Genomic DNA, 26,952 nt, shown 5'->3' with positions numbered 1-26,952 from the left:
CACTTTTGCCAGTGACGAGTGCTCGATAACGATTCAATTTGCGGGTTACTGCCAATGCCCCTGGCGTAATGGCAAGGGTGGCTGGCCGCCCATCAGATAGCACAGGATAGGCAGGAGAATCCTCGGTAGGCACTGGGGAATTATATACTTGCCCTGAGGGGGCAACTGTGAAGATAAAGTGAGGACGGGGTAAGGAGGTTAAAGAGAAATTACCGGGTCATTACTGCGTCCCTCAAAATAATCTCTCCGTCTCACCCGCCACTGTGTGGCTTCCAAAGTAAATGTCACGTCCGTAGGTCTGTCTGAAACCAAATGCCCGACATTTGTTTAAAAACCAAAAAGCAGTACGAGATCAGAATGGCAATTCAGCAGTCGGCGTTTTAATTATGTTTAATAGAAAGGGCAAAGTACAGTCCACAATCATCTGAATAAAAACTCGCTTCATTCTGCAATTCTTCGCAGCAAGGGCTGCCTCTAATCCCTAGTCGGCAAAATGCCGTGCGAAGCATCGGAACGGCCCACACACAACGCACGTAGAGACGGAAACGATACAGACGGGAGATTCCCCACCGCGTGGCCTGTGGGATGTATAGGGTGATCAGGACTAGTCTACACGCAGCTGTCAACGAATATAAACAAATATGTAAAATAGAACAAAGTAAACTTTCAACGCACCACCCAGGTGAACCGTGAATGTCTTCATGAGTGCTTATTTCTACTCTTTGGATACAAAATAAATGAGACAAACAATAAAATCTGTTTAAAACATATATCCGGTATTTAAAAAAACACATTATAACATAACGAATAAGCTACCTGCTTCTAAAAGAACATGGCAATTGTTTTGATAAGTGGTAAGTACACATTCATAGAAATATCATCCAGACTTGAGTTTCCACTTCAGGAAAACATACTGCAAACACATTTGTGTGGAATGTCTGACATATCAAGATCAACCGCAGTTATTGTAATTTTGAGGAAGCTAAAGCAGAATTTCTGAAATGTATTTTCTTCTAAAAGGTCACCAATAAACCTGAAATTGTTATTTATACACTGTCAACATACTTACATTATTAACAGCTTAATAATATGTACTTAACTTGCACATCAACGTAAAGACTTGCAACTTATAGTTAGGAAAGGGGAATGTCTAATCCAGCAGAAAAACTGAATTGGTTCTCACTGGAAAGAAAACATGAGCTGACAATACTGCTGCTCATTTAAGACCTCAAAATTTATTTTACATTTATAAAGCAGCATAACATTGCAGGCATAAATCAAAGGATAAATAGGCAATATTTTTTTTTGCCAAACAGACGGGAAAACCTACAAAAATCCAACCTGTGAATTTTAGGTCGGGGTGGTTTCTTCGATTTAACCAAATAATGCATGTACAAGTGAGCCCTGTTAAATACAATAAGTGGGATGCACTTTAATTTAAAATTGTGTACAATATTTTTTTAGTTTACACCACTTTATTAATTGGTATTTTCATATTCAAAGATTAATTTGGCACGGAGGAAAAAAAACACACTAACGCTTGGCAGTTGTGTTTAAAATTTTGGCCCCTGGACGACTATATATGCCACTCGTTAGTTTACATTTCATTTGCCCTTGTTATTTTTTTATAAGCTGTTGTGCAAGTAATCAGTGTAACCGTCAGTTCCAGTGAAGTTCCAGTTCCCAGACGCGGCTTTCCACCAGCAACACCTGCTGTCAACCCTGCCCGACAGGGCACAGCTACGTCGGGGTCACAGGGAAACGGACTGCATTCCCAAGATGCGCAGAATCTCCGCTTGCACCTTGTGGTCCTGTGTGTTGATGTTCGCGTCGCCAACCTGCCCATCTTCGTACCTTAGCAGGGAAGTAAATATATAAATGCACTGGACGCCCAATGTGTACTATATATTGCCTTTTAAACAAATTACACATGTTAAGTTTTCACGTGCACATTAAGCGTGGCATATTTACTAGCCGGCCAAGAGTTTTAAGAGTTTGACTTACACAAAAAAGAAGCGAGTGCAGACGTGATCAGACATGGGGCACACCCAGATGTTTCCATGCTTCTGCAGGTCCTTCGATGTGATGACTGTTTCATGAACAGAAAATACACATGCACACATGAGGCTGAGCAAAATTGAAGTGATGCTGAAAACAGTTCAAGGTCACTACACATAAAGAAAACCACTCCAAACTATTGATACAGAGGGCCAAAAGGCCACAAGATTAAGTACCCTTTCTGTCTTTAAACTGCTCGTCGACCTTGATATTTTTTTACTTGTATATATACGCAGACAAATCCATGAAAACACTGTCTCTCCGCGAAATAGAATCTTTATTTATCCTGGAGAAATCTGATGAGCTCTTTTTCAGATGTCCAGTAGGGGCAGGTACCTATAGCTACATAATTAATAACGCAATTCGAGAACTCTATGTACAATGTATAGACATACCTTCGCAGAGTGCAATGCAGTTTAAATTCCGGCTCTGCAAAAACCTCGACTGCATGGTTTTTATCTGATGGGCGAAAGAAGAGTGCCATTTTATCACATTTGCCAACAGCGCAATATACATTATAAATTCCATGCTATGCAAAAACAACAATTTGAATTCAAATAACATCTAAATGCCATCGCATCTCAAGACACTTTAAAAATAAGCTGCGGCAGGGTAGAAAGGGGGGTGGGCGTGGAGCGGTCAGGATGGAAACACGTGGGAGAGAGACAAGCGAGAGAAACTCTGCGACACGGCTCAGGATGAAGCAATTGGATCTCGGCACCACCGACAACAAACATCCACGTGGACAGCTGTGGCAGCACCAGGGAGTCACATAGCATCCTCAGGGATCACAGCCCTTCAATACAAATGATTGTACATCTCGGCTGCACACCTGTGGTGTGGTGTTGACCCGGTTGCAATTCTGTACCAGTTTCTCTTTCGATTCCATCCTGTGCTGTCCCTTCCCCATCCCTGCAAACATGTAAGAAAAACAAATATGCAACAGACATTTGGTGAGGTGCTACTGCGTTGACAGTGATGCACAAGCGCAAACAAAAACACTCAACACGTCCGTCAATAACACTACTCCGAAGAAGAAAAAAATATACGAGTGAATTCTCAGGCTGTGGCCCCTTCTCTTCGATACGAAGACGACTAACGTGTTGAATAAATACTGGAGGAAAAAAAAACATGACAGCACACTTGTTTAACAATAACAAACTTTTGAATCGCGCAGCAGCACTGCTCAATGGGTCTACACTGCCCTCTGGTGCACACACATTTCCCACAGCCAACAACTCGCTCACCAGAGTAGCCAAAGCTAATGCTGGAGATGGGGCTCAAGTAGATCCCCTTTCCATAGGCAGCTCCATGAAGCTATTGGGCAAAAAAGTTAATTTAACACAAGCACACAGAAGCACAAATGACACCTTACGAACTGGGTATATGCACACACACTTCTGTCCATCAACTGCTGGACGAGGAAGGGCCTTCCTGCCCCATATGGGTCATGGGGGTCATTTGGCCGTACTTCACCACGCCAGTCGGTGTGGGTTGGTAAAGGTGGCAAGCATAGGTGTGGGGGGCATAGATGTCTGCTAGCCATGAGAGGACTTCATCCATAATACAGGTTTTTTTGGGCTAGATCACATAAATATATAAATGTCTTTAAACCCGCCACTACCTGACAGTCAATTAGTAAGGTTTGTCACGTGAACAGAACATGCCAATTCGTTACTAGTATAGCACACCGGTGTGTTGGAGAGCAAAGCCACAACATTTACAATCTGAGTACGACGTCTCGCCAGTAATTACAACTAGAAAATTATATTAAAATAATAAATCACGACGTTTCGAACGCAACACAAGCAATCATCATCAGGTGTAAAACAAATAGTGAGGGAGCACATAGGGGGACATCACGTACATAGCACATAGAGAACGTTAAACTGTACGGAGGAAAATACAACAAGATGAGAGACGAGAACTCAACAAACCTAAGAAAAATAACGTGATGCAAAACCAGTCGGCCAACAACACAGTTAGACACTGACCTGGTTAACCACGAATTTCAGAAGACTGCTAAATTTCGTGTTCATCCTCTGGGTTGAACAAACCAGCATAGACAGAGTGAACAAATACGAGGTACAAGGTAGCAGAGATACATACATAGGGAAGAACATCCAAGGAAACATATATTGGGCAGCACAGATGGACAACCAGAGTAACACCACACCAAGAGACAAAAAGGACCGGAGGGATGACGGACAGAGACTTAAATAAGCTGCAGAGGTGGGGGGAGGGGTTGAAGACAATGGGAACCTACGCAGAGAGACCACATGGATGAGCAACCAACCCGGACAGCAACGGTGCTGAAATAAGCTGTAGAGGTGGGGGGGATGATCGCTTGTGCTGCGTTCGAAACATCGCGATTTATTATTTTAATATAATTTTCTACATACGTGACTTTACCGAAAAAACCAATGAGTATAGTCATTTATGCAGTCACGAAAGCTTCAATTGTATATTAATTACAACTAGGTTCATCAGCCGACAACTAGATATGTGGAGAAAGCCTCCTGTTTCGTTCCTTAGAGGGCAAGATGTGAAGACACTTGTGAGGAACTTCTTGAGCGAAGTGGGGGGGGGGGGAGATTAATGAATGCATATACATGATCATGGGTATCCATTGCCGGTTGGATTATCTGTATGGTAATCAACGTTCACTCTGCATGCGCATTATGCAAGCCCATTATTCTTGTACCTCCTGTCGATTGCGTGCACTAAAATAGCCGTACCTGTTAGTGTTCAACGGTAATCCATATTGAAGTATGGTGACCTGTATAGGCATGCATTTAAACAATGTATTACTTGATGATTCGCTTCCAAGCAGCACGAAGGCTGTAGCTATCCAAACAGTTAAAATATGTGTATTTCTCTCAATTTCTAGATTCTTTCATTAATCTTGGCCAGTAGTAACGAGTTTTGCACAGAACTTCAACATTATCAAAATCAATTGAGTCTCCTGTTGGCACGCATCTTCTGCCACTACTGACAGTTGTATTTGCGAGTATTTAATATTTATTTGGTGTTCTTTTACTCTCGTGCTGATCATTCGTCCTGTTTGCTCAACATAGCATTTGCCACACGTGCAATTAATCCGGTACACACCTTCTGTTGATAGCTTTGGTAATACAGGGTGTTTAAAAAGATGGACCCAATTTCAAAGCAGTATATTTCACGATGACAACATGTTACAATTACACAAAACGTTACAAACGGATCAATGAGTTATCAAGTTTTAGTAACCATTTTATAAATGCTCTATGTGCCCTCCACCTGCTGTACGGACAACATCGAGACGATAGTTGAATTCGTCCCAAACGCCTCTTTCTCACGTTTTCCTCTGAGGTGCGTGGTCGCCCTGTGCTTTTCCCCTTACATCAACAGCCTGCTTCCTCAAATTGTCGGTACCAACAACGAATGCTCTTTGACATTGGCGGATCAATGCCAAAACGCCGCTGAAATGCACGCTGCACCGCAATTACGGATTAAGTCTTGCTGAACTGCAGAACACAAAACGCCTTGTGTTGCGGGGTTACCATCTTGCGAATGACTGAGGCTAGGGGCTATTGTGCGCTGTGAGAGGCATCTAGCGGTAATCATTTGAAACTCTATGCCCCGCCCTTTCAAGTGGTAAGAGTTTCATTCATGGGCGGTTCATGGTTGCAGAGATATAGCGATTTCAAATCGGGTCAATCTTCTTGAAACACCCTGTACATTTTTTGTACCAGATATAAATTTCTGTATTTTATGTACCGTGCCAAATCTGACTCGGATGTTTGTTTTTTCAAACATCTGGCTAGTTTATCAGTTATTCCCGCAATGTACGGCATTTTAATAGTTTAATTGACTTGGTCAGTTTAAATGGTCTTGTTATTTGATTTGGTGTTGGCATTCAGTGTCATGCTCATATGTGTATCATTGTAACCGTTCAAATGCAGAGCTTCTTTAAGATGTTTAATTTCACTTCTCAGACTAACCATATTCCTCTATTGAAGGAGCGCAGACCACAGCGGTTTACTATATGGCCCATAGTTTTGGTTGTGTGGCAACAGTCGCACTGTGGCTTGGTTTTTGTTACAGTTTTCAGTATTATAGCCCAAAGCTTATAATAAGATTCCCAGGAGGATATTCAAATATATCTCTATGTGGTGGTACAGTGGTTAGAGTATAATGTGTTGTGAATACTTGGCAACCCAAGTTTAATTCATGACCAAGGATAACATCAGTGGCGAGTGCTGTCTGAACCGGTCATGGGTTGTTCTACTTTCATCAATCCGCTTGATCCAGCGTGAAGTATGGTCCAAGAAACCCCCATGACCGAAAAACGGCATGGGGAGCAGGCCTTCATCCCAGCAGTGGTCAGAATAAAGCGCTGCGAGAAACGCGAGCAACATATCTGCGTGTACGCCGCATAGCGTTTGCGTGCAATGCAACTGACCTGGAGCTTGGTGTAGGAGGCGTTCACGAGACCGTTTCGCAGAATCGAGTGCCAGTTTTCCGTGTGTGATCCACTACAGGAGGTGTGACCACACGGAAATTACAACACAGAGCAGAAAGTTATGGAAGTCATCATTAACAACACGGCCTTTTCATAGAAATTCAGGGGAGGAGGGGTTGGGTTGGCACCAGCTTTGCCAAACTACATTGATCAGCGTCAAGTATGGTCCAACAACCACTGACCAACAGTGTGGGGTGGCCTTCATCCAGCAGCGGATTGAACAAACCTCTGCACCTATGCAGCACACAATTACAAGTCTATTACCTCTCTGCCCTCTCTGTATTCTGGAGGACCCATTGGTTGAATCATTAAGGCAGCATTTATAAGCTGTGCACTGACACTCCCTTATATTCTTTGTTGGATTAATTGCAGAAAGTGAGATGCCCCCACCTACCCCCCTCCCGCACCCCCCCATAGGAGCCCTGCAAGTGTTGCACGGTCCGGCCCAGGTGCCCCCCGGCCCCTCGTGCCGTGTGAACCACTCACTGAAAGGCGAACGAGCTGCCGTAGAGCTTCTTGGCAGCGCGGAAGCGGGCCTCCTTGGCCGGTGGGCTGCTGAGCAGCAGGAATTGGTGCGGAGTGTGCATGAACTTCAACTGCTGCTCTCACAGACAAGGCAGCACAGTCTCAGCACCTTCCTTTGCACTCAATAAACATTTGGAACATTTCACAGGTGCGTGACGGACACTTCGAGAAGGCAACGACCCGCTGTTTGTTTGTCCCACTTTACGAGTAATGTATACAGCTTAATCGTGTAGACTCATGGAATGCAACGCATATGTCGTCATTGAGGCTAAAAGAAACAAGTAAATTTTATAATTATTTAGAACTCCAATCTGTATGCGTTAAAATAACGTGCATAGAGGTTAAGGGTTGCTAGAATTAAACAAGTGGAAACAAAGTAACAACTGTTAGCCTGGGATTTTCAAAGAGGTGAATGATGCTCTCAGTTCCATGTACAGTAAAACCTTGGATTGTGGGTAACTTGGTCTGCGAGTGTTTTGCAAGACGAGCAATTTTTTAATAAATATTAATTTGATAAACGAGCGAGGGTCTTGCAATATGAGTAGTACGTATGCGCTTTGTCTGCCGAGCGTCACGTGATCACAACTGATATACGAGTGCTTTGATATACGAGTGCTTTGGATTACAAACACGTTTCCGGAATGAATTATGCTCGCAATCCACGGTTTTACTGTATATCTTATGTCTATGTCATAGTTCATTCTCTCCTGCCAGTTCGAGGACAATGTAGAGATGCTGCCCATCCTGGTGCTTCCAAACTTTACACGTCTTAGTTGACATGACTCAATTCATACATTCCCGTTTGATAAATGCATCAAAACTATCGGCATGAGAAAATAAGATGCATTTGATGAGTTGTATATTATTTTCATCTTTAATTCCATGATGAATGAGACAGAAGGAATCAGAGTACAAAGCAGAGGGACAGTAAAGGCAGTGGAAATGAGATGGAAGAAATGAGACAATGCATATAAGAGACTAACAACAATATTAAAACAATCTATGACACCAGTTGTGACCATGAATCGTGATGAAAAGCATGCCTCTTTATGATCATACTCAGCATTGTTTTTGCCACTAGATGACAGTGTGGTTACACAATAACATTATAAGAGTATGCATGACAGCACTGGACTTTAACAACATAAAATCGTAATGTTTTGCCAAATTTATGAATCCTTTTATGTTAGAAAATTAAACTAACAAAGTGACAATCCTAATAATTTAGTACATTTGCTATTCGTGCCATTCTTATAGTACAAAGCTATCAGGAAGGTACTACTATTCATAGACTGACTCTGTAGCAGTTACAAAGTATGGAGTGATGCTGCTTTATGTAAATATATTTGGAGTTATACTCTTTAGTTCTTTCGGTAAAGTCACGTAGGTATAAAATATTTTTTAAAAGAACCAAAGAGTATGGATCCCTGCAGTTACAAAAACTTCAAATCTATTTGGAGCTATTTTTTATTTGGCAAATTTGGACCATAGCACCGGCACAGAATGGCCTACTCCTTTCGAATGACATCACGGGATTTTTAACGTCCACTATCAAAGCAAGACGGCACTCAATTTTGCGGTTTATATGCCTGTGGTAATAACCGGGGAGGCCTGCTGGAGTCGGTGAATGCGCGACCGAGCGCGCCGCACCACCTCCACCGAGGAGAGGCCGTTGGAGGCTCTGACTATTCGACAGAGGGAAAATAGTCTCGAGGCGAAGATTAGAGAAACTTACCCGACTGCTTTGCAGCTTCACAATGTGGGAGCGGTTACTGGAAATTACCCTATCCCGGAGTGGCAGGCATGTGGGAGAGGGTATATGGGCTGAGCATTAGAGAAAAGACTTAATTCCACATATGCACATTTTACTTTGATACTGCGGGGGGAAAAAAAACCCCCCGTCATGTAGCTATATATCTGCAAGCGCTGATCCAGACTGCTTCTAAGCCGTGGTTACGCTCATGTAAAATGTAGCATTTGCAAAGTAGACGACACCCTATACATTGTTCAAAACTAATAGGAATGCTGTTTAATGATTACAATAACCATTACGTTAGTGTAGCCTACATATTAGATTCACTCTTAACTAAAACAGACATCAGTTTCTCATTAATAGAACAGGGGTATCGTGACAAAATCGATTCATATTACAGATTATTTCGCTTACCATACATGCATTAAATCACGTGTGAAAATCAGTGCCTTTTCACTTATATAATATGCAGTTGGTTCAAGTGACCCCCACAGCCCCTACAGGCACGACCATTCACTGCATGTCGGAAACAAAGAACTAATCCTGGAATCAAATGGTGACCCCAAACTGTCCCAATTCATCAATTTGCTTGGGGATGGGGGCGAATTGGGATTTGGGGTGGCGAGATGTTAACTCCCTTGCCTGGTTTACAGGAGGTCGTAGGTTTGACCCCAACCCTGACACCTGTATATTTGGAGTTTGCATGTCTTCTCTCCCCGTGGTCACGCGTATTTTTCTCCGGGTGCTCCAGTTTTTCCCTCCACATTTAGAAGCAACGTGCGTTAAGAGTATGTAGCTGCTATACATTTCCACGTAAGCCACTTCGTTGGGCTATCATGTTGTCAGGTTGCTTCTGAAAAAGAGCTATATATAGCTCAGTGGGGGCTTTACCTGGTAAAATAAAAAATAGTTTAGTTTTTAGTTTAGAATCATTCCACCCCTCGAATACCACAACATGACACTGCCAACGAGTTTCCAACATTGTTTCTTCCCTACCACTGCAGAAGGGGGTGTGCCAGAGAGTCCTGCTTGTCCATTTGCTTTTTGATGTCCAAATAGGATCCCTGCGCACCATTGGGGAAAATCCAAAAGGCAATCAACGCTTGAAATGCACAAATGCAACTTCATTCTACAACATCCGTGCAGAACATAATTCCTCTTTACGTGGCAACTTTACCTGGGTCCATACTCTTTGGTTCTATTCGGTAAAGTCACGTAGGTAAAAATAAAATAACAAAAAATCACGACGTTTCGGCCACAGCAGTCCAGTCCCTTCACCTGATGAAGGCCACTTGTGTTGTGGCCAAAACGTCGTGATTTTATGTTATTTTATCTTGACCTACGTGACTTTACCGAATAGAACCAAAGAGTATGGATCCTTGCAGTCACGAAAGCTTCAAATCTAGAATTTACCTGGGTCATTTCTCTCACCGACATGATGCTGTCCAATGCGCGCTGCAATCTCTCGTAGTTTTTTTTCTGCGCACACAAAAACAGCATGGAGAAAGCTGCAGCTTTAAGTCAATGGTTACTTAAACAACTCCTTTAGCTGAAACGTATGCATTAGCTATAAATAGAGCCTCAAAACTGATTTAATCAATCAATGTCAGTGGTAGGAAATAGCGGCGATTCAAGGAAAAACGACAACAACAAAAATCCAGAGCCTTACAAATGAAATAAAAAAAGAACAAATTAAGTGTTAGACGTACAGTTTAATGGGCTACCTTGGGGTTGAAGGCAAGGGCTTTGGGGTCGTTTGGGTCGACGACAGATGGATAGGGGTCAAAAATAATACTCTTGCGGGGAGACTCCAGTGCTGATCGGCACATGGCCAATAACAGGTCCACAACCTGCAGGACAAATCCACGACAATGTAATGTTAAGACAGAAAGTTACCCACAGACGCATACGGTGACCCCAACCCTGACACCTGTATATGTCGCCAGACACTCAACAACCAGTGTAAGGAATCTCCAGACAGCCACCAAGACACCGTGCAGAAAAGCAGCAGAGGAAAACGTTAAAACACCCTAACCTCGTGGACAATCCAACAAAAACACCACGTGTGTTTAATGTGCTGTGTATAATGTACTATGTATGTAAACACAGAATGGTTATGAAAACAGAAAGAGTTAAACATATGAGTGACTTATTCCTTTGCTTGTATTTTAATGTAAAAATGCCTTTGTGGTTATTTTACAGCTCATTCAAAGGATGCATGCACGTGAATTGTTAAGATATCTGTAAACAGGAGTTTGGCAGAACAGTGTAACTGGTAAAATGAAGATTTTATTCTAAAATCAAGACCAACATGAGTAAACATATTACATCAAATATGGTAGCAATAAAGGGAAAGGAATTGTCAGAAATAATCAGATTCACCTTTCAAGCAAATTATTTAAATTCTGGACTATATTCAATTTGGTTCTTCGGTCTGACCACAAAGGGCATCCAAAATAGAGGTTTTTCGGTTAGATCGTGTCAATATATAAATGTGTCATTAAAAACCCGCCACCACCCGACAAAGCCAACTAAGTAAGGGTTGTCACGTAAACAGAACATGTCAATTCGTCACGTGTGTTGGAGAGCCAAGCCACAACATTTACAAACTGAGTACGACGTTTCGCCAGTAATTACAACTAGCTTCATCAGGCGACAGCCAGATTTGTGTCTTACTGTTTCGTTCTTTATGTAGAGGCGTAGATGTGTTTACCACCCTTCTGCGATCTTACACAATGATGGGGGGAGGGGGGCGGGATTACTGAGTCAACGTACATTATGAATGTGCATTATGTAGGCCCTTTGAACTTGTCCTTCCGGTCTATTGTGTTTATTAAAATAGCCCTACCAACGGTAATCCCTATTATAGTACGCTGCCCTTTGTCGGCATGCATTTAAAGAATGCATTATTTGATGATTCGCTTCCATGCAGCACTAAGACGGTAGCTATCCGAACGGTTAAAGCTATTTTGATTTTTTTCAATTTCGATAGATTCTCTAATTAGTCTTGGCCAGTAGTAGCTATTTTTGCACAAAACTTCAACATTATCAAAATAAATTGAGTGTCCTTGTTGGCACACGTGTTTTGCTTCTGCTGACAGTTGCATTTTGGAGAATTTAATAAACGTCGTACTCAGTTTGTAAATGTTGTGGCTTGGCTTTCCAACACACCGGTGTGCTGTACGAGTGACGAATTATGTTCTGTTTACGTGACAACCCTTACCAGTTGGCTGTGTCGGGTGGTGGCGGGTTTTAACGACACATTTATATATTTACACGATCTAACCCAAAAAACTCTATTATGGATGATATTGGTCGCGAAAGCCTACGTGTTAAACTCACAAAAGGCATGAGTGCTGATGAAGTTGTTTTCATTGGATGGATGTTAATGACAGATGTAACAATTGAAATGCTGAAATGTGGTGATGGGGGATCGGACTCGTGCAATATGTGTAAGAATGAAACGTGTGAAGTGAAGTATTTTTTTTATAAATCCGATTGCCAGTGATGTATAAATCTCCATCTATCAAACAATGGGGTGAAAACGTATAAATCAGGTTAAGTGCTTTTCGTCGTGTATCTTTTAATATTAATCAATTTAATCCACATGTCATCAACGCTTAGTCAACACAACTGTTATGCAATGCACCAAAAAAGCTTCCTGCACACTAAGCCTTACTGCCCCTTCATTATCTACACATCCTATCACAAAAATGCCAACATGACGAACAACAACATCGTCTTCTAACCAAGTAATGTTTACCCACCTCTGGGCCTGTGGCCACTTCAGCAGCAGCACCCGTCATCACTCCAAGCGTCTGGAAGGCGAAGACGCAGAGTTCCCGGGCGCAAACAGCCGGCTGTAGGGAGCGGAGCAATTAACTACTATTATTCTGTGAGAGTGGTAAAAAAGGGACCCCAGCTCCAAACCATCTTTAGCCAGATTCGGCCTTCTCCCCAATTTTATCCTGACTGTGCTCTCGGTGGCATGTCATTAGACAAGGAAACAATGCAGATCTCTCAGAGCATTGCAATCCTTAATGTTAGAAAAAGGCTCTCAGAAGTGAATAGCATAGAATTACTCCTGATATCCATCTAAACTGACCTCTATTCTATACAGCAGAGGACAGCATTTCCCAGATGCCCCACGACAAAGGGCAGTGTTCGCCACCTGGCAGCCAAATTAATATATTCAATTTCTAAGATGTGGAATTCAGTTAAATGAAGTGTAATAACAATATATGATGTCATCTTTTTTGTGTGTGCAGTTATTAGTCACTGGACTGACACCATTAACTTCACAACACTTGAGAAACCATGTTAATCACAGATGGCTGCATGCATGCAAGCCAAAGATTTTGGCAGCGCCAGCTCAGCGTTCTGACATCCAATCCATGCCTAACACCTTATTGCATCTGTACACTGCATTTAAAACGTTAACATAGTCCGTTACCTTGAGCATGGGGCCATTCTGAAACACGTGTGGCTCGTCGCACACTACGCAGAACTCGTTAAGGGTTGGTATTCTTTGTTCGCCATACAGCATGGTCTACAACCACATACAAAATGACACGAGTGTTGTGATTAAACTTACATCAAAGGGCAGGTCATCATGTAAAATGATGCACATTCTGACAGCGAGTATACTCTATGTGCTATATTTACCTGAACAAGAAAGCCGTGTTCTAATATTGGAAGAGTTTTTGTTGCATTTCCCTGCTGAAAACAAAAACAAATTATTCGACAGTACAATGATTCAGTTTTTTTAGGACATGTAAAATGATGCTTATATAAAACAAAGACTACATTAGAACTTCAACAATCTTGGAAAAATAAAATGCTGTAAGGCTATTCATATCATCTGTGAGTGTGCGCACTTTAACGACTTAAAAGGTTTAGCTTTATTTGGCAAAGGTAAATCCCCATTGAATAAAATGCTCATTTCCGATGGGTGTCTGGTTACAGAAACATGGTTACAGCAAAACAGTCGTGAACCAGAGAGCTGAAATGCACAAAACAATAATACACTGCACGTGTTTTCAGAATCCACGGCAGTGCAGCAATATTGAAGCAATGTAGGATACACGCAAACATCGCAAAAGGTCCGGCCGGATATTTTCACACGGTGCACATTTCCAATGAGTAATTTTATGCAGTCACGAAAGCTTTAATACTTTATTTCCAGCTCTATTAAACGTGGCACCTGGGAGGATCCGTTCTGTTCCAGATTCCGTTTGCCACGGCCTCCTCCATCCTGGTGGAAGAGGAAGCTTGGGGACCTGGGTATGCACAGTGGACAGCCACATTAGACGTTCATCGACCTTCACAACTATAAACTTCGCATGCACTGACAAGACACCCTGCGCGCATAGCAAGGAAGTTTAACCTTTTTTCATTGCGTCCAACTAAGCCTCGAGAGCTAATTAAATGAGGGAGCTCGGAATGATGTACACCTTTTTGAATACACTACAGATGTTCTCACAACAAATCTCCTGTTTTGTTCACTAGAACCTATGAACATTCCAAGTATTCATAAGAAATGCATTACATCCTACGAAACATTGTTTTTCTGACACGCTCCATTTACCAATTAAAGAATCTCACCACTGGAACACTAACAGCAATGGCACTGGTTTAAATAATGGACAACATATAACGCTGGCGTGTAAAAGGGACGTGCGCAATGATGCTGGACCAACTCTAAGGCACACCTGTGCAGGTGGGAGAGCAGACTGAGCGGCGAGCGGAGCTTTTTGGCATTCCTGCTGGACTTGAGCAAGTTGAGTCGCTTGCTGTGCTGGCTCTGCAAGCAATCATTGCTCAGGTGCTTCCACTGCTGTGACACAAAGGCCTTGAGGACTCTGCGGGCACAGCACATGGGTCGCTTACGTCATCAGACAAGGGCAACCAAATGTATTTGCGCTCAAGTTAGAGGTCCCCCTGACCTAGCCGTGATAATCGCTTTGCGGTAGAAACCTCTGAAGGAGGAGGAAATGAATGTTTGCAGACAAAAATTAGGTGAGTTGCGCGAATAAAACAATGATTTGTAAATATTTAATTTTGTGCTATGACGCACTGAAAGCTCAATGCTCCCAAACGAGCTGAGATGTATACATTTCCATTCCGTTAAAAAAACCGTTTTAATGACCGCTTAAATTAGGAAAAGCACCTTGGTTTCAATTTATAAAGAATGGAGATTTGCAAAATTGGCATATTACACTATTAAACTAAACAATAAAACTTTTTATTTTACCAGGTAAGGAACACTGAGCTATATAGGTCTTTTTTAGAAGCGACCTGGGCACAAATGATAGCTCAACGAAATGGCTTATCATGTGGAAATTAAAGCAGCCAAATACGCTAACACATTTTTCTAAATGTGGAGGGGAAAACCAGAGGAACCAAATAAAAATCCACATGGCCAAAGTGAGAACGTGCATACTCCAAATATGCAGGCGACAGGGTCGAACCCACGCATCCTGTATACCATGCGAGGTAGTTAATATCTCACCACTGTAGCACACCCCATATGGACAGGAGATGAGCCCAATGAACACTTTTATTTTGCTAGCATTGTGCTCCTAAACCTACCGACCATTACCTTAATTTAAAACGTGCACGCAAACATAATGCAGGGTGACTGACTTCCTTTTCGCAAGTTAAAAATAGCGTTCCTGCTACAAAACTTAATTCTAGAAAAGGAGCTTAACCACGAAAAATAATCTCCTTCCATCCAGCATGGCCAGGCAACCTTGCAGCACAATGAATCACCCAATAAAGCGGCAAAATAAGAGCGAGATTTGATATTAAAAACTTACATCACTGCAGTCACAAACACAGCACTGCCAACTGATTAATGATATGTCATGAACTACAAAGGTGTCTTGACAGATTGACGTAGCTCACCATGCAAATACATGTTGCATGTGGAAGGGTAAACCAAGTGTATGGGATTAAGCTGTGTTAACTATGAAACCGTGCCACAGCGACACAATGCCTACACTCGCTGTATGCCAACAAGCATGGCTGCAGTCAAGATAATAACTCTACAAGAGCCTCTAATGGCTGGAATTAAATAACGGCCGAAATATTGTACACTTGAATGCTTGGAACATGCACTCGAAGATACCATTCAGACATTCATGGTAGGATGGCCTGACATATTCAGTGTCTCCATGTAGATCTAATGACTTTGGATACATGAAATAAATACATTCTATTTTATAATATAGAATCGTGTACATATGAACCATCATAACACGACTGCATTGGCTGCTGGAATACAAAAGAAAATTAAGATTTTGAACAAAATAATTCAATCTGCCATAATATACGCATATATTCTAAATACTATTATTAGGTAAAGTTTGGGTATGCCAACCTCTTTAAATACATTTGGCCAACGTGAAAGAGTAGGCCAAACACCCTCAGGAGGGGCTCTTGGGAGCTACCCCTGTAGAGGCAGCTATTTTGTCATCAACAGTAGTATGAGCAAGAAATTGCAGTCCTGCACCTTTACTTATTTGTAAGGCATGCACAAAAGGGCTCAATTATTGTATAACCTTAATTTCCAAAATGAAATCCAGGCCTGAATAACAGGGCCATTAGTGGGTTAGTGAGTTTCTTTATTAGAGTTGTATTTCTCTTTTCTGTCCTCTGATAATGTATGCATGTCACTTGTGAAACAAAACTTTAATTATTTTAATCTTAATTTGAAGCTTTCGTGACTGCAGGAATCCATACTCTTTGGTTCTTTCGGTAAAGTCACGTTAGTAGAAAATAATAGATAACGACGTTTCGATCGCAACACAAGCAATCGTCATCAGGTGGGACAACCACAGCAAGAAAAAACTGCTGAGGGAGAGAGTGTAGAGGGTGTACTTTGCGATTTAGAAAAACCCCAAATAACCAAACTTCATTCATCATTGTGAACAGCAAAACTCATAAGTATAAATATTTGCATGCTATGTAGTTGAGGCTTTATGTAAATTATAAAAGACAGTCACTTGAACGAATGCATTTATGTAAGCTAAACATAGAATTTAGCTGCTGGACTTATTGCATTATTTTAGCAAATGTGATTTGAGATTTGCGTCAACTTGTTTTGGACCAAAGTCCTTCGTGAAAAATATATTTTATTTTAATGTTTTTTTTTAATATAAAATACTTTGACTGCATTCTATTCATTCGACTTTGTGGGGTATGTCTTGTTTACCGTTTCCATAGTCGTCATTTGAATCAATAAGTTCAATGTTTGTCTCTAAACCTAGGTAACCTTTAGAGAATTATAAGAATGCAGAGGCTGTTAACTATAACAAAAGATATCTTACTTTTTGAGCTGAAGGCCAATTCCAAAACTGTCTTTGTTTGAAGGCTGAAATACATCAACGCTTGGCTCTAAAGGGGACAAAAAATGTTTAATACACAATATCGAATACGGTAGATTTATTCTCACAAGAAATGTTCATCTTGATTACCAAAGTAAAAGCGATAATTAAAATACAGGGTTTAATTATCGTCGAGAATATGAAAATGTATATATTCTGGCTATATTTTCCAACTCTTTAATGTGAGCAACATACAACCTTTGGAATTAAAATATAAAGTTTTGCACATGCCGCACAGGCATTCTAAAACATATCTGATGGAACATACAGCTTTATACTCCTTACATGATTACAACGGTGAAAATTAAACAAAAAATATTGTCATGGCCATTGGGCTGACAAGATGAATACTTCATTGCAGGTTCGTGAACACAAATGGTGTGCATAATAAAGGTTTTTGGGTTAGATCGCATAAGTATAAATGTGCCGTAACCCTCCACCAACCAACACTGCCAGTAGTAAGTACAATAGGCTCTGCCACACATAAATTAGTAAAATATGGAACAAAACAAATACAGCCCTACATTGGTAAGAAATCTTAATTCATAAGAAATACAGAAAATCTTGTAATGTGTAATTAAATATATTAAACTTAACCCTAATGATATTCTGGAAAGCTTTGATGTAATTTCTCTATTTACGAAGGTTCCGGTTAACGAGTCAATTAAATTACTCAATACGCGAGTAAATAAGACAGGTTTAATAAAATATATTCCAAAACCAGCTGACCATTGTCTAAATAACACTTATTTCTTATTGAGAGGTGATTTCTTTCAACAAAAGGAAGGAGCAGCAATGCGCTCTTTGTCTCCTGCTACTGCGAATCTGTAAATGGAACACTTTGAAGAGCGCTTGCTTCAAGTGTACTAAAACAATATTTTTGGTTTAAATACGTAGATTACACTTTGGTTGTCTGGCCACATGGTAAAGATACACTTAATGAATTGATAAAGCATCTCAATTTGCAAAACCTGGCCATCCAGTTCACCATGAAGTTGAGGTGAATAACACACTCCCATTCCTGGATAGTTTGCTTGGACGTGGCCTAAATGGTAAAATAATACACAGCGTTTACCGAAAGGAAACGCACACTGATGCCTATCTGAATGCAGATTCGCATCATCACCCCGCACAGAATTCCTCTCTCATCAAGGTGTTCATACATCAGGCTAAAACAGTGTCAGATGGTGAAAGTCTGAGGAGCGAGATTAAACATGTTACAGAATCTCTACGATTAAATGGCTACAATAATGCTCAATTTAACAGAGCATTGAATGCCAAACCAAGATCGAACAGCAATACTGCTGAAAGTTATCATGTTTTGATTTAAAGCTTGCGTGACTGCAGTAATTCATATTCTTAGTTCTTTCGGTAAAGTCACGTTGAAGGGAAACAACAAAATCATAAAATATATATAAAACAATAAAAATTCTCACGACGTTTCGACCATAACACAAACGGTCGTCTTCAGGTGTGTTGGTTTGCCAACAAGGACCGTTTGTGTTATGGTCGAAACGTCGTGAGAATTTTTATTGTTTTATATATATTTTATGATTTTGTTGTTTCCCTTCAACGTGACTTTACCGAAAGAACTAAGAATATTGTTATCATGTTATTAAAACAAATAAAATACCATATATTGCGGGAGTAACTGACAAACTAGCTAGAGTTTGGGAAAAACAAAAAAATCAGAGTGAGATTTGGCACGGTACACAAAGTTCGAAAACTAGTATCTTGTACTAAAGATGAATTGCCTAAGTTATCAACAGGTGTGTATTGGATTAATTGTTTATGTGGCAGACGCGATATTTGACATACGGGACGTAACATTAGCGTAAGACTAAAAGAACACCAAAGAAATACTAAATACTCTCAAACACTGCTGTCGGCAGTTGTCGAACATGCTTGCCAACAAGGACACACAAGTGATTTTTATAACGTTGAAGTGTTGTGAAAAAATAAATATTACTGGCCGGGACTAATTCGATAATCTATTGAAATTTAGAAAGATACAAATAATTTTAACTGCTCTTACAGTTATGGCCTGGAAGCGTATTATTAAGTAATTATCTTACAACTGCATTCCTTAATGAGGAAATACATGCAAATTAACTGAATAATAATTAATATATTATATAATTACAATACACCCCCCTCCTCCGTCTCTGATCTCTGCACCTGATCTCTGCACCTGATGGGTTCACAGTGATGACGTCATATTGCTCTATTTAAGACCGGAAGCAGGTGGATTGCTTCACTATTGTGGCAAATCGCCCGATGATGCTGGATGTAATGACCAGCGAAACGTAGTACTCAAATTGTAAATGTTGTGGATTTACTCTCCAACACACCCGTGGGCTGAAGTAGTAACTAATTGTTTACGTGACAAACCTTCCTGGCTGTGTCGGGTGGTGGAGGGTAACGACACATTTATTACTTATGCGATCTAACCCAAAAACAATTATTATGAATAATATTAGTCGCAAAAGCCTACATGTTAAACTGACAAATGGTGTGATTAATGTGCGAGTAGGGGACGATAAAAAGCTGGTGGATCACTCCATCTTGCCAAGGTTAATGAGGATAAAGTACAGAGTACTACGTCTTGCTTATATGGCAATCTACCAAATGTGTGAATTGTACCAAAAACACTTAGTTTTCGAGTGCAAGCATACCTGGGCCATCCAAATACTGAGACAGCGAAAAGTGGAGGCGTAGAACAACCGCCTCAGTTCGCATCACCTTCCAAGCCGTCGCAATCTCCTCCTGTGTGGAATACCGTACCTAAGTCAAGTGTGCCACTGTATTTGGAAGCTGCACCAAGGCGATCGCAAACGCTGTTCATTACAAAGACCAACAACCAACAAAGGGCCAACGTTTGACCGAATATTCAACACACTCATTTGGGAAAACGTGGCGAAATTGTCACCTCCTACTGTTAAAACTTGGCAGGACCCTCCTTAAATCAATTTTGAGACTCTGTGAGGCTTTCCTCGGTTAAAACGAAGGTTAAAGCAAGAAAAAAATGATGGACGCTTGTGTTGCGCCTGAAACGTCGTGATTTATTTTATTTTATACCTACGTGACTTTACCGAAAGAACCAAAGAGTAAGAATAAACCACTTACATCCAAGAATCCCACATTGATATGAAGATCAACAGCCACATCATCAATGGCTCCATACTCCCTATAACAAAGGATGTGAAGACACATATTACAAGATATTATTGGAAGTTGAACATTTATTGCAAGTTGAACATAGATATTAAGATATTTGAATACACGAGTCAAATAATTCTCAGCCAGCCTGTTACTTTTGAAAATACAAATTTGTAATTGTAATTCCAGATGTAAAGTACACTATGCAATAATATTTTTTTGCATATCACTGCCTAAAATTCAAAGAGGAATAATTATTCTAGGCGTTCAATTTCCAAATATTTTTTTAAAGAAAAAAACCCCACATTTCCCACCTGATCTGGACAGCACCATCCCCATATTTCTCTCTCACACTTTCGATGTCGGCATCCAGCTGTGGATGGCGATGTGTCTCTCCATCTGCATTCACCTACAAAATTAAAGCAACACATTTAGCACAATTATGTAACTGAAAACAATGCAATCGCAACACAACATTATACACATTATAGGGAACATTACATTTCAAATCACTACTTTTTTACATGCCTTTAAAGGTAAAGCTATATATAGGTACACTGGCAGAACATAATGTTCTATAACAATTATGTGGCTGTACAAATCCACAGGCTTTTATCTATTCCAACATAACCATATGATTCACATTAAAAAGACAGCTTGCTCCATTTAAAAATACGAGTTTAGTATTCAAGGTTAAAAGTGAACCATGTAAGCTTCTTTTGTGAGGATGGAAAATAATGTATTGCAAAACGTACAAAAGCTTATTAAATTTTATGCAACGGGACCGTATTTTTTTGTAAGGTTTGTGACGTATGATTCAAAGTATATCTGAATCGTGGCATCTCCATGGTTATTTTTCCATTAAAATATAAATAACGTTACACAAGACGCTGGATAACGCTCGGTAACAAGTCAACCGAACAAAGAGATTTCCAAAACAGGATTTTGCTTGAATTATTTTTAGATGTCCATTTAACCTAATTCACAATTGATTTTTGGGTTAATCCACAATTATCTGACCAAACATTTAGCGATACTTGCAATATTTGGTTGTGAAAATTGCTCTTCAACTTACCGGTTAGCTGATATAATTGGCACGTTAAAACGCTTGTACATGTGACAATGTTATTTGTTTGGCTGTGCCAGGTGTAGAAGGGTTCACAACACATATTTGGTGAAATAATTATTTGGCCTGATGAAAAAGAAAAACTACATGTTAAGATAAGTATGGCCTGTTCTGTTGCATCTAAATGTTTTCCTCCCTGCTTGGCTATAGGACCACTGTGCAAGTGATGACTTTTTTAAGCAACCTATTTTCAAATTTACCTTGACGGGCATAAACACACTACACATAATTGGGTATAAGGAATTATTTCTTTCAAATATTAACTGTAATCTGGAATAACCTGGGTGCATGTAAATTAAGATGTTCATGAGCATATATTTTCCTGTGTGGATTATAAAAGATAAAAAGTCTAGAATTGCCATGATGCAAACATATTTCAGTTTTCATTCAGGTTATGAGCACCTGCACCCCGCAGAAAAACTCATCTGACTCAGTCTCTCCATCAGACTCCTCTCCAGTCCACTTTGGGGCACTCAAGTCCTTTACAAAAGAAACAACAAAAATACAATAAAGATTTGGCACACAACACAGCTTTCCAGGCTTAAAACAATCACATTTTAATAGTTTTCTGTTCAAATTGACAGCATCCAAAAACGCATTTGTCTTTGCAGGTGTAGTCGTATACTAATTCACAAAAGCCCATTCTGTCGATCGTTCAGGCTGGCCCTGTGTATAAAACATGCCTTCTGGCAAGCAGCTGCTGGCTTCTGTAAGTGGTTGCGATGGCCCATCATCGCCACTCATGCAGTTCATGCGGTCATCCATAATGAAACATTATGGATGTCCATTCTATAAACTTTGAAGGGTGCAGAATGACAATGGTTGTTTTCCTCGAATTTGTTTTCATCCCTGAGCCACGTGATTGACACATATTTTGCAATTGAATATTTCATCTTTTTTTTTATTTCGAACACCTCCCTTTGTGCCATGAACCTACACTACCTATGACTGTCTAGTGCATATAAATACCCCATACACCATACTGACAAAATATTTTTAGCTCGTTTTTCCCGAATTGTGCACTTGGCATTAAAACACCCCATGTGTCAGAAAACAGCCTTCACAGTACTTGTCTCATACGATTTTTTACGCAGTCATTGGTAACCAGACTGAGACGACTAACAACAGTAGTTGAGAACTCTGTTTAACCACAGGCAGCTTCCCGGATTCCAGCCCACGTCCTCAGGAGCACTGAGCCACCTCGCAACTGCTCATATAAAACAAGGCAAAGTGGTCCGACAACTCACACCTCTACCATCGCATGTGAGCATGCCCTGACAAGTAAATGTCAAGTAAGGCAATGATATTGTGAGAATTTAGATTATGAAAGTGGAACTCCAGAATTCAAGGCCTTTTAAGCAATAACATTTGCACAAGGGCAATACGTTTTAAAAACATGGCAAATAAAATACAAAAATGCACAAAAAGCAAATGTCGTTATGTTAAAGATGTTTCATGTGTCAACGATCGAGTGAAAATAATGATTGCCAATTATGTTATGGCACACGTGGCACTGTAATTGAAAAACAATTCTACTTTCTTCACCAAATGTCACCCCATTGAAATAGCAAAGCTCTGAGATGTCATACAAAGAAACACTGATAAATGTAGTTCATACTATTTCGTTGTTTACACTTTTGTTAACAATGAAACATATGGTGATCTTTGCCAAGACAACAACAATGCCCTGCATAAATTACTGAGAACAGCAGACCCTTTTGAGTCACGTACACATCTTACAATAAAATTGCGCCTATGGTTTATGACAAGAGAAGTAAAACCAAAATGTCACCGTTTTTCTTTATTTTTTTCTCACAATGCCTATCGTTTTGAGCGCTATTAATAATACAACCGGCGTGACATGTACAACAACATATGCGGCCCCTTTTGTCAAAATTCACGGCCGATATTGGGAATCCTTTAACCACCCCCCACGCCATTGCGGGTCTATGGGGTCCACTGGGTCCCAATTGCAGCCACGCCGATCACTGTAAGGCACGAGGGTTGGTCCAAGCGCATTGTCTACCAATTGTCATTACACGACAGGACACCACATTTGTTAGTGTTAGTGAGGACGAATGAATGGCATTTGAACGCGTCCAACGTTTTGATTCCGGACAACAACAAAAAAAACTACATCATCTACGGTGTACCGAATTAATGAACAAATGTCAATTTCTTACGACGTCGTTTCGCTGTTTAACGGGGCGCCTGTGCTGCGAAACCTTTAAAAGTCACGTAGAAGGGAAACAATGAAATAATAAAAATATAAAAACCACAGCAACATTTTCTTGCTGTGGTTTTCCACACCTGATGATGATTGCTTGTGTTGTAGTCGAAACGTCGTGAGAATTGTATTGTTTTATATTTTTATTATTTTATTGTTTCCCTTCTACGTGGTGACTTTACCCGAAAGAACCAAGAATATGAATCCCTACAAGTCACGAAAGCTTTAAATAAAAAAAAATTTAGCTGGGTATCGTTACGCACAATTTTGTGCGTCACAAATGTAGTGTTTGACGTAATGTATGAAGGTTGGGCGAAACCGAAACCTGGTGATTCATCGCGCAAACACAACATTTGTAAGAACAATTATTAACGCCAAATCGTTTACGAGTCTTAATGAGGTAAATAACGGGGTCGATCGTAATAACGACGCGAGCGCTTTCCCACTTAAACCCCAACTACCTTTACCACCCAACCGCCACAGCACGACAATTGGCTATGGCTAAGTAAATGTTATTTGTGTAACGCTTAGATTACTGGCAAAAACGTAAAACACCGTAAAAGCATAACCAGTAACAACTACAGTAGCTAATTGTGCACCAATGTAATGCACGCAGACGCGGGGCCTGTGATTTTTCAGCAATTGCAAACACACACACACAACGCCATAACTCGAGCGACAAGCATCTGTCTTAACCTTGCACTGATTTAAATCACAACGCAATTCGAGTAAAACATAAATTCCACTGTAAAAAAAATCTAGATATTTCATTTAAAAATAAATAGAAAGTCCACTGGGCCCCAGTTCAGACACCGGTCTTGCCTGGTCCATGTGCCCGGAAACGAGCGCCTCCTCAGCACATCCTCCAGCTCCTCGGCTCGGACCTCGAAGGCGGCGGCGGCGGCAGCGATGATGATGAAGAAGATAAAACAGCCGAAGAGCGTCGAATATGTGGCGACAGTCACGATATTGTCGTCGTTTAACGAGAAGACAACGCGACTCGCCGGCCTCGCGGAGACTACGGTCCACCCTGGGGTCCTGCTCTGCGGGGGATCATCAGCTTGGGCTGATCTCGCGGATAATTTCCCCTAAATACTGTAGGGGAAATATCTCACGAAAAAAATATAATAAAATGCAGCGATTTATAGCCGCGGCGCGCCACAGCGAATGCCACTGTGTGACTCTCAGCGCGTCGCTGATTTTTTCTCGCTCGGTCGGAAATAAACAGCAGACTAACGGGGGGGTGGTGAAATTAACGCAGACTGGCACCAGTGACGTGACTGACAGATCACAAAAAGCACAGATTTATAAATGTGTGTGTCTTGTCTGCCTTGGCCGTGTCTCTGTGTCTCTCTCATCTGCTGCCTCGCTGCTTCCTGCCCCCTCGCAGCTGTTAAGCCGAGAGTCTCCACCCCATTCTCCGCTGGCCGGCCGCCTCCTGCCACACAGCAGCCTACTGCACGGTCTCAACAATTGTTGTCAGAACCCGTGGCTTTACCTCCAGATTTGAATGAATTATAATATGTACTGTACTGTACGGTATTCATTGGAGTACAATGCAACGTTATGGTTTAATGGAAATGTAGAGATTGTCTTGCTGTTGTACACAGACGGAAAATAATGTCGTGGTTATAGCCGGTGTATTGTTTGGTTATTGCTACTGGTTTGGGAAAATCACCCCAGCTTAAACATGTTCACATATATTGCACGATCACTATGATTAAAACGGTGCAATAGAATGTTATACCTGTACGGTTATTTTCTGCCATAAATGATGTGTATTTGAAGTAGAAAAAAATATTTACTTGCATTCTGTTGTGTACAGAAAATGCTAAAAGGTAAGAGTCAAACTGAAAACTAAATCCAGAGGGATTGCACCCGCTTCTGGCAACAAGAAACATTTCCAACAGAAGGCAGTGACATTGTAATGATTTGGACGGTTGTGGGTTCCCTCCAAACGAAAACAAAGCAAAGATAAGGGGGGTGGATGGAGGGGGGTGGATGGAGGAGGGGGGAAAAATGAACAAAAACACTAAGGAAAGGTCTCCCTGGGGAAAACGGATGGAGATGGGACACATGGTCAAACACATGCCACCCAGGGGCACACATATGGACATATGGGGCAACATTTTCTTTTTAGCAAATTCGCATTTTTCAATTTTATCAGAAGAGTATAAACACTGAACAAATGTATTTTAGTTAAATGTAACGTACCGATTTTGTTAACATTAACGTGCTCTATTTGAAAGTTATTTTATTCAGATTCTTTTGATGGAGTTTTTGTCTAATGGTATTTTATCCATAACACAGGTTTTTTGGGGGGTTAGTTAATGCTTGATCATTAATTCTGTCGCTGGGAAGAAAGAAAAATAACGTTTAAGATCGCCAGTCCTTGTCAGAAAAGAAATATAAATTTCAGCAATGACCGTGACATTGAAAAAAGGACATCCAGCACATATGCTGAGTATTTCATTCTCTATTGACAAATGCTCTTTGCTCTCATGCCATCACGTCGTTTCTCCTTCAGCATTTAAGAACGTTTTCCTTCTCAGCAATAAAAAAATGCTATGTTTTTGCGTCTTCCCCTTATTTGTTCAGCATCTTGAGATGATTTTTTAATCCACATTGTATTGTGAGTTCATATATACATTATGTTGTGGGTAAAAATGTGTAATTTAATATTGTGCGTACACCACATAAAGTATAATAAAGTACGTACGCGACTTTATTACTGTACTGTGTTTTTTGACGTTTATAAACTATCCTCACAAATAGGTTTTTACCCTTTTATCTGGCACAAAAACTGACACCTTTGTGCCAGATAAAAGGGTAAAAACCTATTACTATATCTTGTTACTGGCAAAGGAGGTATCATAATATCCTCACCAAATTCACAAATGTGAATGTAACATTGTAAACGAAACAAAAAAAACCCATAATATTGTCATGAAAACATTCACAGCAGAGAACCTGCGAGTAACTCTCTCCCATGACAATTCAGGCCAGGGATGCACATGAGGGTACTAGAAGATGGAGTTGAATTACCTGCCAGGCTACTCCACTATTATAGCAACTCATACAGCCACGTGGTGGCGGTGGTGTCAGCTTTCCTTGGGAGCACGCATGTCACTGACCTAAGAATTGGCAAAGGCGTCTGTTGTCAGACTTAATATCGTAATACAGAGTGGAGATTTGTAATCGAGTATTGCCCAA

At 40.7% G+C, this 26,952-nt stretch overlaps 1 protein-coding gene across 4 annotated transcripts; it reads right to left on the bottom strand.

Moving 5' to 3' along the window:
• Positions 1-358: 358 nt before the first annotated feature.
• Positions 359-25,232, bottom strand: LOC116940607 (protein mono-ADP-ribosyltransferase PARP6-like). 4 transcript variants are annotated; one of them, XM_032950670.2, is made up of 22 exons: positions 24,562-25,228; positions 21,915-21,992; positions 20,701-20,795; positions 20,354-20,414; positions 19,903-19,993; positions 17,171-17,237; positions 14,552-14,701; positions 14,044-14,119; positions 13,506-13,556; positions 13,294-13,389; positions 12,608-12,700; positions 10,565-10,690; positions 10,254-10,319; positions 9,837-9,904; positions 8,823-8,871; positions 7,049-7,161; positions 6,503-6,575; positions 3,306-3,375; positions 2,891-2,970; positions 2,454-2,517; positions 2,005-2,089; positions 359-1,854 (listed from the first exon to the last, which is right to left on the bottom strand). In XM_032950670.2, the coding sequence occupies exons 1-22, from the start codon at positions 24,568-24,570 to the stop codon at positions 1,752-1,754; spliced, it is 1,764 nt and encodes a 587-aa protein (XP_032806561.1). In that variant the 5' UTR covers positions 24,571-25,228; the 3' UTR covers positions 359-1,751. The 4 variants fall into 4 exon arrangements, with proteins under 4 accessions (XP_032806561.1, XP_032806569.1, XP_032806551.1 ...); XM_032950678.2 differs by having other exon boundaries at positions 13,506-13,559; positions 19,903-19,990; XM_032950660.2 differs by having other exon boundaries at positions 13,506-13,559; positions 24,562-25,227.
• Between the last annotated feature and the right edge of the window lie 1,720 nt (positions 25,233-26,952).

The sequence above is a fragment of the Petromyzon marinus genome, chromosome 1, assembly GCF_048934315.1.
Source record: "Petromyzon marinus isolate PM22_M1 ecotype Great Lakes invasive population chromosome 1, UKy_Petmar_22M1.pri1.0, whole genome shotgun sequence".
Taxonomy (NCBI): domain Eukaryota; kingdom Metazoa; phylum Chordata; class Hyperoartia; order Petromyzontiformes; family Petromyzontidae; genus Petromyzon; species Petromyzon marinus.
This window is presented reverse-complemented; position numbering and strand designations above follow the sequence as displayed.

What these genes read in the sequence shown, in the direction of transcription:
- LOC116940607 (XM_032950660.2), bottom strand. An exon ending in AACACGGCTTTCTTGTTCAG is followed by an intron (nt 13,390 to 13,505) that starts GTAAATATAGCA and finishes ATGTGGTTGTAG; the next exon opens with ACCATGCTGTATGGCGAACA. An exon ending in CCTCCTACACCAAGCTCCAG is followed by an intron (nt 3,376 to 6,502) that starts GTCAGTTGCATT and finishes TTTGCCCAATAG; the next exon opens with CTTCATGGAGCTGCCTATGG.